The sequence below is a fragment of the Dysidea avara genome, chromosome 3, assembly GCF_963678975.1.
Source record: "Dysidea avara chromosome 3, odDysAvar1.4, whole genome shotgun sequence".
Taxonomy (NCBI): Eukaryota; Metazoa; Porifera; class Demospongiae; order Dictyoceratida; family Dysideidae; genus Dysidea; species Dysidea avara.
The window spans coordinates 2,621,588-2,634,376 of NC_089274.1; the positions used below are offsets into that span (position 1 = coordinate 2,621,588).

At 36.5% G+C, this 12,789-nt stretch overlaps 1 protein-coding gene across 2 annotated transcripts in view; it reads left to right on the top strand.

Moving 5' to 3' along the window:
* LOC136248869 (splicing factor 3B subunit 1-like) overlaps window positions 1–12,789 on the top strand; it is a 55,436-nt gene that overhangs the window by 39,331 nt on the left and 3,316 nt on the right. For both annotated transcript variants that reach the window (XM_066040691.1, XM_066040692.1), the window contains 13 exons: window positions 921–1,046; window positions 1,105–1,479; window positions 1,715–1,801; window positions 3,354–3,436; window positions 4,385–4,572; window positions 5,684–5,829; window positions 6,467–6,613; window positions 6,669–6,794; window positions 7,710–7,835; window positions 10,267–10,362; window positions 10,643–10,825; window positions 11,191–11,283; window positions 11,337–11,422. In XM_066040691.1, coding sequence (XP_065896763.1) covers window positions 921–1,046; window positions 1,105–1,479; window positions 1,715–1,801; window positions 3,354–3,436; window positions 4,385–4,572; window positions 5,684–5,829; window positions 6,467–6,613; window positions 6,669–6,794; window positions 7,710–7,835; window positions 10,267–10,362; window positions 10,643–10,825; window positions 11,191–11,283; window positions 11,337–11,422 — 1,862 coding nt within the window. The remainder of the gene's footprint in view (window positions 1–920; window positions 1,047–1,104; window positions 1,480–1,714; window positions 1,802–3,353; window positions 3,437–4,384; window positions 4,573–5,683; window positions 5,830–6,466; window positions 6,614–6,668; window positions 6,795–7,709; window positions 7,836–10,266; window positions 10,363–10,642; window positions 10,826–11,190; window positions 11,284–11,336; window positions 11,423–12,789) is intronic.

A 12,789-nucleotide genomic window follows, 5' to 3' on the forward strand; every position in this document is an offset into this window, starting at 1 on the left:
TGCTAATGTTATGCAATTTGAATTGCATTTAATGATTTTGTGTGGTGTAGTAGTTTCTCTATTAAACCTGGTGATTTTCTCCAACACATAGTTAAATCATTCCAGAAACCAAAAGTAGTTAAAAATACTTTCAGTGGTAGAACATATAAAATATAGCCACCAACTTTATCCTGAAAACAATCTTTACAGACATGATGACATTGCAGAGTCAGTGATTCATAACTTCCTATTCCTTGAATTCTGTTAACTTTTCCTCTTATTTTAATCCAGTGTGTTATGTTTGTAGACAAGTATGCACCATGGCTGTTATGGTGGTTACAGGCTGTGATACCATACTGCACTTGAGAGGCAATATAATGCCACTTAAATCTTACTGCATGACTGCATGTGTGTGTAGTAGTGTTTAACAATTCTGGGAATCAGTGAAGTTAACCGGTATTATTTTGAACTTCCACAAAGTAAGAGATCTGTATACCAAATGTGGAGCTACAAGCTCGTCATATGTCCCACTCAATTGGCACACCTGTATTATTATTATTGCTCATTCATGTGTTATTAGGTCACCCACTGAATACAATATGTTGTGAGAGGTTTGCTTTCGGTAACAGCTGTTGATAGGTATTATGTGACTGGATCTGTGAAACCCCTCATGTTTTAAATTTTTACTTACTTTATCATCTAGAAGGCGAGAGTACCGTGCTACAAAGTGGCAACAACAGAAAGATCGATTTGCACATTGTTAATAGGGAAAAATAATTTAACAGTGATAATATACGAAAGAAACTTATATGAATATGTACTTATACCATCATGCTTTGTCGGATCCATTTCTGGTGTTCAAATAATTGTATGTGCTTGACATAGCCACTGTGTGTGATAAGAGATTACTACTAGTCTTGTGATTATGTAATTGTTTACAGGAAGGGTTCAAGATCCTGAAGCCCCCAGTGGCCTACCAGCCAATCAGAACTCCTACAAGAAAGCTGACAGCCACACCCACCCCAATGGGAATGAGTGGTTTCCACTTTCAAATGGAGGACAACAAGGTAGCCTTGTATTCTATTTATTTAGTGCATAATTAATGATATTTATATATTTCAATAGGTCAAGATTGTTGATAACATGCAGCCACAAGATGCTGGCAATCAGCTGCCCTTCTTGAAGCCAGAAGATGCACAATATTTCAGCAAGCTATTAGAAGATGTAGATGAATCAATGCTTAGTTCTGAAGAGCAAAAGGAACGGAAAATAATGCGTCTGCTACTAAAGATCAAGAACGGTACACCTCCAATGAGAAAGAGTGCTCTGAGACAGATCACAGACAAGGCTCGAGAGTTTGGTGCAGATTCTTTGTTTAACCAAATCCTTCCCATGCTAATGTCTCCAACATTGGAAGATCAGGAGCGTCATTTGTTAGTGAAAGTTATTGATCGTATCTTGTACAAGCTAGATGATCTTGTTCGTCCATATGTGCATAAGGTCAGTTTTTTTTTCAAAAATTGTTCTCTAATAGAGTGTCCATTCTACTTGCATTGAAAAACAATTTTGCCTCAATTCTATGCTCCCACTTTTGAGTGTTATTTGTCCAGTACACATTGTTCATGTAAAGTAATTACATAATGTAGTTGTATGCATATTTTACAACACTTCAGTGTAATTAGATTTATTATGAGAATTATATTGTAGATTTAGTTTGTATACCATCTCTACACAGATTCTAGTGGTTATAGAGCCGTTACTGATTGATGAAGATTACTATGCCAGAGTGGAAGGAAGAGAGATCATTTCAAACTTGGCTAAAGTAAGTCATTCTTGTAGATACAGTCTTTCTTAGTAACTCTGTAGTTCTTGGAAAACATTCCCTTATAATGTTTCTTTTCCTGCAAAGAAGGTCATGGTATTTAGGCTCAGCGTTCAACCTGTTATGTGATCTGCTGGTGAAGCCACATGTGTGTGCAAGCAGCCATATAGGAGTGTCTGAAGGTTGTACATTTCAGTTTCAACATGTTAGGAGGCCTCTTCTGGTTATCAACAACCCATAGTGTATTTACTGTGTCTGATATTCATATGTTTAGGGTGAAAATTGTGTTAGTGTGTAATTGTTTTAGTTTGTGTGTTGGTCCTTGAAGAAAAGAGTGGTTCTGCTAAATCAAATTCATGAGACGTTAATCAAACAAATTAACTTGGAATTCGTCAAAATATCATCACAGCTGAATTTCGTTCATAGGTCTTGCCAAATTTCCTACACTACCTGTACTAAACCACTTAATAACCACACCTTACCATAGACTTACAAACTTTAGTTATGTTTACATATCGCAAACTGCAAGGTAATCACAACACAGCAAATATGATAAACAACGGATACCAACAGTTGGGTACAACTTTGTAGTTACGAATCAGTCTATAAAACAGTCCTACATCATTTGCTTACTTAGCAATGTTTTCTCTCTGGCTGGTTTTATTGAGATTTAGCTCAACAACTTTTCTTGAGCATGTGTAATACACACTAGTGTACATTATGTCATATTCTTGAAAAGCACTCAACTGTCTTCCCCAGCTATCAGAAATGATTCTCAAAGTATTCCATAACACTAGCTAGTATCAACTTGAAGAATTACTTAACTTGACTCTACTTACAAGAAAGCTTTTACCAGGTTACATAAACCAACCCATAATCAAAATTGTATTCAGGTAGTGTTTAGTGAACTGTCATATGGAGGTTGCGGCCATGAATTTAACTTTATATACACACTGGCATGTTGGCACAATGCTTGAATGTATAACCATTCCTGTTTTTAATAATCATAAGGCATGACTCGTAAAAATCCATTCATGTATATGCCTTATTCCAAATGATGTCACAGGAATTTTTTATTTGGGGGACTCTTATATTTTCAAGTTTTATTACCAACGGCAATCAATATTTTACAGATATACTATGGTGAAGTCCTAACAAACAAGATATCGAGCCGAAACTACCAGATATGGTTATTACAACGAAGAAACAATAGCGTTTCTACTCAACTTGGAAAACTATCCGAAAATTCTAAGAATAGATTTTATACCATTATAACAATACCTGTTCTACCTGTTCTAGTAGTCAATTGATTCTTATTAAGCCTCATTATAAGTAACTATGTTAGAGTCCCCAAAATAGAGTGTCCATTTGCAATCTGGGCATTTGGCATAAGGGTTGTTCCAATGTGGTCTGTTATTGCAGGTCTGGTCACTAATCACAGTGACATAAGATACCATCACCCAGCTAATAAGTAACATAAGTGTTTATTGATCATTGTCCCTACTTTGTTATGTTGTCACCACTCTGGTCATGTTGTTCCTATTACCCACAGGCAGCTGGATTAGCTACAATGATATCAACGATGCGTCCTGATATTGACAACATGGATGAGTACGTTAGGAACACTACTGCAAGGTGAGTACTATACCATAAGCTAGTAGGTGTTTCAAAGGACTTAGTTATGAATAGTGATGACGTGTTGATCTCACTGATCAGCTGATGTAACTTATTTTTCTAAGTGACTTTAGCAAACACACATACTACTTGTATGGTTGAGTTGGGTTGACTTGGGTGTGTTCCTTTTCGTTCTATGTTGATGTCTCGTGGAAAACTAAAGCGAATGGTTCAAGGTACACACCAAGTTTAGCCATATGATACTACTGGTACACATACACATACCACTCCACACCCACTCAACACAAAGAGCTCTAGCTATTGCTTACATAATTACCACACTTATTTGTGTCTTGTGTTTCTAGTTTATTAACATATGTTTGAAAACTTTGTAACTTGGAAGGCTTTGCTGCTACGTCATTTGTCACTCTCTCTCTCTCTCTCTCTCTCTCTCTCATCTATATAGCACTTAATGGGTGTTTTATGGTAAGGTCCCACCCAGAGATTGGCCAGTGAAATCACCTTATGTAATAGGATAGCTAAAGGCTTCACTTACATCTTGAGACCACGAATGAATATTTAATGCTAGCACCTTCTGGATGATAATGTGTTTATGAAGTGTGTTTGTTTAGCTATTATAACTACTACTTTCGATATGCCATTGTTGTGATTATCTTTAACTAGTTTATCAGTAAACTCTGGACTGTGATTATCAAACTACCAATGACACTATTGGTCTATAGCATTATACTGTGCCATAGTAATCCTCTTATATTCCAGCAGTAACTACAGGCAGTACTAATGTCGTATGACCCACTTGTAAAAGTTGTGCCAACAAGAATGCTAATTTTTAAACTACTTGTTGCTGATTTATTTTAGGGCCCATTTTGTGGCCTAATTTCATCACCTGATATGCCTTGTCTTGTGTGTGCTGCTTTAACTGTGTTCACTATATTAATCTCATTGTAGAGCCTTTGCCGTGGTTGCATCAGCACTTGGCATCCCTTCGTTGTTGCCTTTTCTCAAGGCTGTCTGCCGCAGTAAGAAATCCTGGCAGGCACGTCACACGGGCATAAAGATTGTACAACAAATTGCCATCCTTATGGGGTGTGCTATCCTGCCACATCTGAAAAACCTGGTGGAGATTATAGAAAATGGTAAGTGCTCTATAGTGCATGTTAAGTGTGTGTACAAGAATATTATCACATTCCTCTGGATGAGGAAGTCATGTGTGTTTTGCATTAGAACAAGCTTAAATTGTGTTAGTCCATTGGACTGGTACAATTGTTATGGGTAGTTGGTAGCTGCACCTGACAACCCAGCTGACCATTATTTATCATCATATGATCTGTAGTCTCATTTCCTGAAGCTGCACCAGAATTGGATGTTTGCCACTGTAATGAAAGCGAAATAATTGGACATGTCATCTGGAACTTTCCTACAGTAAAGTTGGTGAATTGCTCCCAACGTTAAAGCAATTTTATATTCTTTTATCTTGAAAGAATTTAGAGTGTTGCACCACTGTTTATGGAAGATCCCACAGCTAGAACTTGTAGAGGTGTATTTTAGAGAGGTTCCAGTGTAACACAGTTATGTTGATTTGTTGATCTTTTATTTTTATTATTTAAGTGGCTTGTTAATAATTAATTATTGCATAATTGTAAAAGTACCGCTAGATATTTATATCATCACTGCAGATGTTAGAGCATTAGCTTCAAGCTAGTTTACTTATTACTTAATTTGATTGTTGTTTGTTTAGTCATGAATTTTTTTAAAAAGTTTTATATTTTTACCAAAGTGTTAGCTTCAGGAAAGTGGTCTTACTAAACAGGTGTTATTTGTTTATCAGAGCTTTGGCCAGTGTACAGCCCTGCCTTCTGGTTACGATGATAATAAAATTAAGAGGTCAACCAGGTTTAAAGTTTTTGTAATGTAATCTGTTTGTGGTGTTCCTAGTCTGTTGTGCACTGGAGAACCCATCAACATTAACATTAGAATAGTGAAATTAAGTTATACAGTCTGTTGACCAAAGGTAGGTTTTTAGTGAAGCCTATCAGTTATTCGTCTTCATGATAAACACCTTTACCTTCAACAATAAACAAGGATGGTCCTAGCTAATTTAATCAACAATGTACGATGTATGTTATACGGTTATGGTTGTACAGTGTTCTAGCAGTTTTATGTTTTGATTATATGCATACCTCAAATCCGTCTTGTGTAATTTGTAGTTATTTGTGTGGTATTTAAAATATTTTTTATTTTGTTTAGGTTTGGTGGATGAGCAACAAAAGGTACGAACTATTACGGCACTTGCTCTGGCAGCTTTAGCTGAGGCAGCTACTCCATACGGAATCGAATCCTTTGATTCTGTCCTTGTGCCTCTTTGGAAGGGCATACGAACTCATCGTGGAAAAGTATGTAGCATTCATAGCTCTCCAGTGGTCACGACTTTATTGTACAGTTGTACTATATTAGTTAACAAGTAGAGTTTATCTCCTTTAGAATGTCAATCAGACGTCTAGTTCACTGCTTGTGCTAATCACTTATCTATTCATTGACAGCTATCGTCTTACACTCTTGTCTTACTAATAATAAACTGTTGAATTTTATTACAAAAATGTTTAGGATATTTGAAAGGTACTTCAGTAAACAATAGTGTCTATGGAGATGTGCTATACAGCATGAGTGGGTGTTGTGTGTACACATTAACTTGTTCCAAAATGTGTGATGATACACAAGTCAAACAGTTGTGTGGGTGAGTTATGGCATTGCTGTGGGTAAGTTGATTTCTGGCCCACTCACTCTTCCAACTGTTTTACTGTTTTTATTTCCCTAAAACTAACACAGCAAACATGTTTTTAAGAACTTTTAACTGGTAAATTACATGTTTGCAGTCCATGTAGCCAAAGCTAATGCCATAATCCTGGGTTGGCTTCCACTAATGTGTTGTTTCGTACTTGGTTATGCATATTATGGTATTGTCTTAGCAGTTCAATGGCAGTTGTTATGTCATTGTTATGATCCCAAAACCATATTTGTGTTCTTTGGTAGGGTCTGGCTGCATTCCTAAAAGCCATTGGGTACCTCATACCTCTCATGGACAATGTATCAGCAAACTACTACACTAAAGAAGTGATGTTGATTCTCATCCGAGAGTTTCAGAGTCCTGACGAAGAAATGAAGAAGATCGTGTTAAAGGTTAGTAGCAGTTTATGATTGGATTGTTTTCTTAACATTATTGTTTTCTCTAAAGGTGGTGAAGCAGTGTTGTGCTACCGATGGTGTTGAGGCTGAGTACATCAGGCAAGAAATTTTGCCAGATTATTTCCGTCATTTCTGGAACCACCGTATGGCACTGGACCGACGCAACTACAAACAGGTTATTTCATTGCTACAATTGTAGTTGCCCTCACTGCAATCTGTTAACAAAATTAAATCTGGGGTAGTGGTGATTCATGAGGCATTTAATTCCAAGTGTTGTTGCTATGGGCAATTGTCTAATAGTATAAATGACAGATGTGTAGCTGGTAATATAGGACCAGTATAAGAATTGTACTGCAAGTCATCTCTTTGGGCGTGTGAGCCAACCTGTATTTGATTTGCATTCTGAATACTCTTTGTTTAGTCGTAGCTAAGTAAATTATCATAACCAGCTAAATTAGTTAGGCAGTATTTGTGCCCGCTACTGCTGCTTGATATCACATAACGACAGTTAATAATTATCTTGTTTGGTCCCTTGCGGTGTCCTTATGTAAGAGGCATGTGTGTCTGAAGTAAGAAACTGAGACAATGCCTTATTAACAACTTGGTGTCCACTACAATACTATAATTCTATTTTACACATATTTGGTTCCAGATGTGTAATATCTTAAGTGCTTAGTCCCCTTGCTACACAGTACAGATGTTAGCTACTAGTGTATGGTAGAGATGCATGCAGCAGTGGTGCAGATGTCTGGCAAGTGCAGTTAAGCCCTTAAGGTATTATGCTCTTGATCTTATCAAGTTACTAGTGTTTTGTAGCAGCCTTACAACTTGTAATGATTGTACTACCTTGATGGAAATGGCTTTGACTATATTTTAAAATAGTTTAAAATTACATTGAAGCCTCTCTGTGAGGGAAAATAAGGGCTCTGGATAAGGATTTTGGTACTATCAAGTCTAGAGCATTAGCCTGTAAAAGAGAAAGTCACCCAGTATTCAATTTTTTCTCCAAGGGCAGATTATGCTGCAGTTAAATATCGTTGTGCATGCAGCCAGTATGTGTGTAATGTCATATCTGTTACCCTCTGTATAGCTTGTTGATACGACAGTGGAATTAGCCAACAAAGTGGGGTCCGCAGAAATCATCAGCCGAGTTGTGGAGGACTTGAAGGATGACAATGAACAATATCGCAAGATGGTCATGGAAGCCATTGAAAAGGTAACCATCTCAATATATTATATATCACTAAGTTATTCATGTAATTGATTACTCCTTGATTACCCGTTGATCACACTTAGTTTGCTATATTATCAGTTAATCTTATTGAAGACCACCAGTTATTAACCAATATTGGCTCTGGTATGAAGAAGCTATAGATATAGACAACATATCTGGTTTGCTTGTAGTGCCATTTCCATCCTCACTGCTTGGTAACTCAATTCTTTGTATCACTCGTAAATTGCAGTGGATTTGAACAGCTTTCTTGACAACTTGTTTGAATTGTTATTTAATTGTCATTTTATTAAGTATTTCTGTTGTAGTGATTTACCATGCATAGAATTAGTTTAGTAGTTAACATGTCTTGAGATTCCATGTTACTGATGGACAGATAAATACTTGTGGCAGTGTGCACATTAATTAACAGGTTTGCTGAGATGGAGTTTTCATCAATATAATGATGATGATGCATACAAAATATCCATTTACATTTCTATGGCTGTTATGCAGTATTATTTTTGGTTGCCAAGGATATAATTCGAATCTAACCAATGGTAGGCTGTTGCATCCACCCAGTGCAGTTTTTGGTGTTGTGTGGTTTTTGCATACACATGGCTTTAAATGTTTGCGTGCATTTTTATTAGCTTAAGATTTTTGGTGCGAACTTTTGTCTACAGTGCAGAGTTAGTTTATATCAATGAATTATCCTAACAGCTTGCTACAGATCAATCATCAAGATGTTAATTGTTTTATAATGTTAGCACTTTATCAAGTTATTCTGCGGCTATTGAAGTTTGAAAAACAGAAATCGTTCAACAGTAAATTGTTCTCAAAATCTGCTATTTTTTCAAGCGCATTCGTATATCACTTACCAAGCACTTATAACTTGCAATGTAACTGTACAAGTGTAATTAGTTTTACCATATGTTGGGTGATTTGTATAGACTAATTGCTTTGTTATTCCTTTTTTGTATACTTTGTTTGTATAGTGAAGTTGCAGGCATGAATTATATGTGTATATGTTTGGCCTACTGTAAGGATTATTGCTGATGTGTTAAGAGACACCTTGTATAGGGATAAGTGGATGCTATTTGCATAATTTATATAATGGAAAGAGTTTTTGTAGTCTAGTAGCAGCAAGGACTAGACCTGTTCAACTGCTCACAAGCCATCTTGTAGTCATTTCAATGTTGAACACTAGTATTGTCTGTGTGGCTGTACAAGGCCATTGTGTTGTGGATAATTCACTTATTCTTGTCATAGTTAGACAGTTAGTAATCACGTTATAATCACTGGTTGGGCCTCTAATGTAACTCAATGGTTTGTCATTGCCAGTCTGTGAAGGGTGAGGCGTATTTTGAAGGATCCCGCTACAAGGGCATGGTCTGACGGCTTCCCTAGCTTTACTGCTTCCCTAGCTTTACTTCTTGTAGTGGCGTTACCCAGACACCTTTATGTCTTCCCATTGTAGTAGAGAAGCTCTACTTGTTAAACAATTACTTAGAATTGTACTGTGTTTTGTCAAGTGAATATACATACTAATAATGTACACACTAGTTTTGTAGGGACATTAGACTAATATTATTATAACATGCATATCATTAAAAAATGCTGTCAAAAAGGAACTTTTTCGTAGCTACTCGCATAGAAAAAGACTGCCTCTAAACGGACCAACTGTCAGGATTTGTAATTGAAAATTTGTATTTAAAATGGCTATAGTGTAGCCCTAAACTGCCCCAAGAGTGCTAGAAATACTACTTGTTATATGTACTTGTACCATTCACAATGAGGCTAGTACTATGGAGGATTTTACTAGGCCACTAAGTGCTGCTATGCACCAATTGATAATATTTATATTATTGAACCCATCCGTGTGAAGATAAGACAAATGTTTCCTGATAAAAGTGATGTTACTTTCAGAGTTCATTCACTGTACATCTTCAATTAAATTCTTCCAAGCATTTGTATGTAAACTGCTAGAGGCAAATAGGATTTGTCTGTTTCAACACTTCATTTTGTACTTGATTTAATAACTCTACTATATGTTAAGAATAGCAATGCTAATGTGTTCTACAAGATTATGATTATTATCTGGGATAAGTATATTTACAGCTTGTAGCATACTTGTTGGTTCCACATAAACCACAGAGTAATACTGCACCCACCTAAAGCTGAGCTGATAGTCTTAACCACTGTACTAACTTGACTGATTAATTGCCTAACTAGCCAACTAGATGGGCATAAAACAATTAGCTGTGGATGGCCTGTTTGCATTCCAGTGATTCCTGTTTGATTGCTGTCTGTCTCCAATAGCACCAGTATATGAATATGGTTGATGGTGTTACTCCATATGGTCATTTCCATCCTTAGCTACTTATAGTATATTAAGTGTGAATAATATTGTAATAATTATGCTATTGTCCTTGTGTAGGTTATGAGTAATCTTGGAGCCACTGATGTAGATTCACGACTTGAAGAACAATTGATTGATGGAATTCTGTATGCCTTCCAAGAGCAGACGAATGAAGTATGTTTGCGTGCCTGTAGTGTGTGTACACATATTTTGTATATGGAGGTACACAGTGACAATCCTCCCTAGTGTGTTCTCCTCTGGAATGCAGTACACTATTTCCATATAAGGAGTGATAATGTCCATATAAGGAGTGATATTGCTTGTGGTGGTTTGATGCTTGTAGCAATAAATTTCAATAATCAGTTGATTTGATAATGTCACCTTAGTTATTTTATATGACCAGAAAAATGGTTCATGAATTGTTTTAACTTTCCCCATTGTTTCACTGTTGCAGGATGTTGTTATGCTTAATGGATTTGGTGTTGTCGTTAATGCCCTGGGGGGTAGGGTGAAGCCATATCTACCTCAAATCTGTGGTACCATTTTGTGGAGGTTGAACAACAAGGCAGCAAAAGTGCGGCAACAAGCAGCTGACCTGATTTCCCGCATCGCTAACGTAATGAATACTTGTGGAGAGGTGAGCTTGATCCCTTGATATGTGTAAGTATAATTCCGTGATTTAGAAACTTGATTCCTTGATTGCATAGTCAGAGTTTGACCCCTTGATTTATTTAAGTAAGCTTGAAATAACAAGTTGAAGACATAGGGGATGGTCAGTCAATATGATGTGCACCATATGGCGATTATCAATGTATTAGCATCTAGTTACAGTTCTATAGTCAATCACCACATGTGCAGTCTTTTTACATGTGTGAGACAGACTATTAAAGGAATGGCCATGAGTTATAGTATTCCCCTTAACTATTTATTTTACGGCTTCTTAAAGCTTGGGTCTGCTCTTTGTTCAGTCTTATGGTATGCTATTGTGATCGACTCTTGTAGGAGAAGCTTCTGGGACATCTCGGTGTTGTATTGTACGAGTACCTTGGAGAAGAATATCCTGAAGTGCTGGGAAGTATCTTGGGTGGACTAAAGGTCAGTAATTTATATGTGTTCTTTTATATGATAATGTGTTACTATTTTTCTAGGCCATAGTGAATGTCATAGGAATGACCAAGATGACACCTCCGATAAAAGACCTTCTTCCTAGGCTCACTCCGATTCTTAGGAACCGGTAAGGTTTCAGCGACCCAACAGTTGTCCCATGGTTAATTGTGACGAGATTGTGTCTCTGTCACTTGCATTCTTGGTCCTGGGCTGGGCCATAACCCATGGCAACCATTATAACCTGCTTAGCCACTGGAATGTTGTGTGTTATAATTTTGTTATTCTTGTTAATACTTCATATGTTGTTTATCCCTGCCAAGTCTCTCAACTATTGTTTATGTCTCTATTTCCTTTGGGTAGGACAAAGTAGATTTGTGTTCCCAACTTGTATTGTTAAACCATTTACGGTAGCCGACCCATGCAACCAACGTCACAACGAGCTTCTGTGTATGTATTTCATACGTTTTGTGTTCAATTATTTCATTGATTGTATGCGCACCCAACTATGCTGTCAGTCTTTGATCTATATTTACAAATTATTCTTTGGGTACTTTGTCAAGATTGCTCCATCATTAGCTCACAAACATATCACCTTCTCAAGATGGTATCATCCATTAGTTCCTATGATGAAAAAAACTGTGTTTTCTGAGAATAATAATATTTAGGTAGTGTTCTTGCTCCAATTATGTGCCAATTGTGTGCGGTCTCTTTTATGTACAGTAAAACATTAGCCAATTTTCTCTGCAGTGGCACAAAAGAAAGTGTCATTTAACAATCAGTCACTTTGTTAGCAAAGAAGCAGATGAGGATATAATGAGATTTTTAAAGCTAAGCATCTCTCTTGTTTAATAATTTTCCTAATGTACAGAAACGACATGAATTACTTTGTGAATGAGTTGTACTTCCTAACTTGATTACATACAGGTAATGAAGTAGGTTATATATCAAACAAATCATTTGATTTTTTTAATGTCAATCATTGGCAAGTAGCCTTTGTTGTAATCAGCTATTTGTGGTGATAGCAAAGTAATCAAGTTATTGGATAATTAAAAGCTAACTATTATTGGGCGTAATGTAGTTAGTACTGGTCTAAGGTAAACTACTTCAACCATAATCCATCCCTTGACTGCCTTGCTGTGCCTTGATGAAGACCTGCTGTGGCTAACTTTATCAGTCATCTGTTGATATAGTGGTATAGTACTTTGAACCACGCACATCTGTCAACTGACAGTAGTGTCTATCAATGTATTCTTGGTTGTGTTGTTTGTTGTTGTGATTAAACTATTTATTGAATTATGTTTGTTATCAATGTTCCCTGGACTATCAACTTTTGACACTATTAATATTAATGAGTTGTCAATTTTTTAAAGTGAGTAGTGGTATTGAAAACCTTGCATTTCTTTTCCTTGTGCTTTATAAATAGTGAAGCAACAACAGAGTAGGATTGTTGTTGATTTCTAAGAAAGTACATCATCATTTTACAGTTTGGTTTTC